General features: G+C 39.4%; 1 protein-coding gene across 3 annotated transcripts in view; it reads right to left on the bottom strand.

The window, feature by feature from the left end:
• Nucleotides 1–3985, bottom strand: part of chchd6a (coiled-coil-helix-coiled-coil-helix domain containing 6a) — a 75381-nt gene that overhangs the window by 50166 nt on the left and 21230 nt on the right. For 2 of the 3 annotated variants that reach the window (XM_032521182.1, XM_032521183.1), the window contains exon 5: nt 664–687. The exons of the other annotated variant lie outside the window; for it this stretch is intronic. In XM_032521182.1, the coding sequence (XP_032377073.1) occupies nt 664–687 (24 nt within the window). The remainder of the gene's footprint in view (nt 1–663; nt 688–3985) is intronic. 3 annotated transcript variants of the gene reach the window in all.

Raw genomic sequence — 3985 nt, 5'->3', positions numbered from 1 at the left:
CTGAGCTCCTCTCTCCTCTATCTTTCCATTTGTGTGCACCCATGTCCCAGAAATGCCTGTTACTAACATAGCTCTGGGGGGTAATTCCCCGGAGTCCTTATGTTCTTTTTCCCCCAGCATGTTTCCTTGGATCAAGGAGGCTCCAAAATCATGGTTGCAGCTGTCACCGTGGTCCTGCTACATGCCCTGCAATGCCCTGTTACATCCTGCTACGTCCTGCTGTGCCTTGTAATGCCGTGCAGTGCCCTGCTACGCCATGAACTACTACAAACTTCTGTTTTTAGTCACTGTTCCATTATCTTTTACTGTGACTATTATTGCTACTATTCATTTCAACCCCAACCGGCCCGTCAGCCACCACCTACCAAGAGCCTGGGTCTGACCGAGGTTTCTGCCTAAAAGGAAGTTTTTCCTCGCTACTGTCGCACTGTTGCTTGCTCTGGAGGAAACTACTAGAACTGTTGGGTCCTTGTAAATTCAGGAGTGTGGTCTAGACCTACTCTATCTGTAAAGTGTCTTGAGATAACTCTTGTTCTGCAGTGATACTATAAATAAAATTGAAATGAAATTGAAAATAAAACATTGTAATGGTTAGAAAGCAGCGGGAGGGATGGGTGGAATAGACAAAAGAGCAGCAGGTTTGAGGGTTATGATGTAGCTTACCATCACATCTATTTCATCTGCAGACTATGGGTGGGGAAATATAAAGTAGAAAGAGTAGAAGAAGTAGAAAAACACAGCAGGATGAGAAAGGAAAGACCAAGGAGGAGGGAGAAAGAGAGATGCACAAACAGTAAGAAAACACCAGACACAATGCTTAGGTTGGGGCTGTTAATTGATTATTATTTCAATTGTAGTTCAAACATATATTCCTGCAATTTATTACAATGAATCACATTACTGATCAGATGAAATTCCAAGAAAAACATTACAATGCTATTGTCTGTAATCTGTATTTAGTATCACAAGGAATTCGATTCTATTAACTTCAACACCCAGCAGCAGTAGTACAATTTTACATACTCATTTGGCACATTCTTTCCTTCATTCTATCAAAATTAAGTTTAAATGTTAGCAGTGATCCAATTGTTTCCAAAGACACCAAATATGCCAGGCAGCATCTTTAGGAACTGTGTTTAAAATGATGCATAATATATCCAATGTATTCCCTGTTTAATGTAACGGTGCATGTTTGGTTTGAATATTCCTTAGTGTCAGCATCATATAGCTTTAATGAAATGATGGATTGAGCAAATAGTAAATATGATAATAAGTATGAAATACTATAAAGAGTATGCCTGTTTAGAATGGGATTGATTGCTAGGCCTCCAGTAGTTCCTCAAATACCCCTAAAGCACTTAATATGCAACCCAACGGTATAGTACTGACTTACTGTGCACTTCAAATTCAGAGAAAAACCATTGTATTACTACATTTACCTGACAGAGAACTGGATACATGTTACTGGTTACACTAAAGATTCAGATTTTACTCACAACTATCACAGTAAAATTTGATGCATTATTATTCATTGAACTATCCAGCATTACATTAGAGTTGAAAGCCCCACCTTGAAAACATGTTAAGTCTATTTTTTTTTTAGGATAAACCCCTTGAGATTTATCATCTTGTTTTTGAGGGGGTCCCAACATATCACCCAATTATTACATAACAATGTGAAAGACATAGTGAAAGAAAAGAAAACTGAAATACAATTAGCAATACTACAACATACATATACAAAGCAAAAAACAATCACAAAAAACATGTGCATGCAATTATTAGTAGTTATTGAAACCGGTAACCAACATTTGGAACCAATGTGTATTTACAATGAAAATGAAAATCTTTAAGTCAAAATTTAGATTTTGGAATGTTATAAACGGTTTCAGAACAAAATGACTTTACTTGTGTGAAATATAAATTTGGCAGTATAAAAATAGCACTTAACTTCAGCCTGTTCTAAAACAACACAATGCACACCAGTGCATTGATTGTTTTCTATTTGCTTCATTTCAATTGAACTCACAACTACAGTGCCTTGCGAAAGTATTCGGCCCCCTTGAACTTTTCAACCTTTTGACACATTTCAGGCTTCAAACATAAAGATATAAAATTTTATTTTTTGTGAAGAATCACCAACAAGTGGAACAAAATTGTGAAGTGGAACGACACTATTGACTTTTAAACTTTTTTAGCAAAATAAAACTGAAAGTGGTGCGTGCAAAATTATTCAGCCCCTTTACTTTCAGTGCAGCAAACTCACTCCAGAAGTTCAGCGAGGATCTCTGAATGATCCAATGGTCCTAAATGACTGATGGTGATAAATAGAATCCCCTGTTTGTGATCAAGTCTCTGTGTAATGCACCTGCTCTGTATAGTCTCAGGGTTCGTTGAAAGCGCAGAGAGAATCATGAAGACCAAGGAACCACCAGCAGGTCCGTAATACTGTTGTGGAGAAGTTTAAAGCCGGATTTGATACAAAAGATTCCCAGCTTTAAACATCCCAAGGCACTGTGCAAGCGATCATTTTGAAATGGAGTATCAGACCACTGAAAATCTAGCAAGACCTGGCCGTCCCTGTACTTTCAGCTCAGACAGAGAAGACTGATCAGAGATGCAGCCAAGAGGCCCATCACTCTGATGAACTGCAGAGAACTACAGCTGAGGTGGAGAGTCTGTCCTAGCACCAATCGTCGTACACTGCACAAATCTGGCCTTCATGGAAGAGTGGCAAGAAGAAAGCCTTTCTCAAAGATATCCATAAAAGTCTCGTCTAAGTTTGCCACAGCCACCTAGAGACACACCAAACATGTGGAGAAGTGGCTCTGGTCAGATGAAACCAAAATCAAACTTTTTGGCCACATGCAAACGATATGTTTGGCGTAAAAGCAACACAGCTCATCACCCTCAACACACATCCCCACTGTCAAACATGGTGGTGGCAGCATCATGGTTTGGGCTGTCTTTTCTTCAGCAGGACGGGAAGATGGTAAATTGAGGGAAGATGGAGCAGCCAAATACAGGACCATCTGGATGAAACCTGTTGGAGTCTGCAAAAGACCTGAAACTGGGACGAGATTTTCTTCCAACAAGACAATGATCCCAAACATACAGCAAAATCTACAAAGGAATGGTTCACAAATAAACGTATCCAGGTGTTAGAATGGCCAAGTCAAAGTCCAGACCTGATCCATCGAGAATCTGTGGAAAGAACTGAAAACCTCTGTTCACAAACGCTCTCCATCCAACCTCACTGAGCTCCAGCTGTTTTGCAAGGAAGAATGGGCAAGAATTTCAGTCTCTCGATGTGCAAAACTGATAGAGACATACCCCAAGCAACTTGCAGCTGTAATCGCAGCAAAAGGTGGCTCTACAAAGTATTAACGCAAGGGGGCCAAATAATTTTGCACGCACCACTTTTCAGTTTTTTTATTTGCTAAAAAAGTTTAAAATATCCAATAAATTTCGTTCCACTTCACATTTGTGTCCCACTTGTTGGTGATTCTTCACAAAAAATCTTTTTTTATATCTTTATGTTTGAAGCCTGAAATGTGTCAAAAGGTTGAAAAGTTCAAGGGGGCCGAATACTTTCGCAAGGCACTGTACTTTGTGCTTTGCACTGTCCATATGTAATAAAGGGTGTAGGTTAATAGATGTTGTGACTCGATACTCACTGGTAAAACATGGTTATTTATTGTCTCTCAACAGCTAGTTGCAATAAGTAAAAAAAGCGTCTCATTAAATTGAATGGCATTTAGAGCGCATAAACAATGCTCCTCTTCTTGCTGTGAGAGTAAACTATAACACCCGCATTTCAGCAACGTGACTTCAGGAAAGTTTTCCTCAGAACAGAATTTTGTTAAACTGTGCCAAAGCTTTATGGCCTATGTATCAATATGAAAACACGTCATGTAACTTGCTACAGATACAACACTGACACCAGGTGCGCGCGCGCGTGTGTGTGTGTGTGTGTGTGTGTGTG

The sequence above is a fragment of the Etheostoma spectabile genome, chromosome 7 (genome assembly GCF_008692095.1).
Source record: "Etheostoma spectabile isolate EspeVRDwgs_2016 chromosome 7, UIUC_Espe_1.0, whole genome shotgun sequence".
NCBI classification, from domain to species: Eukaryota; Metazoa; Chordata; class Actinopteri; order Perciformes; family Percidae; genus Etheostoma; species Etheostoma spectabile.
This window is presented reverse-complemented; position numbering and strand designations above follow the sequence as displayed.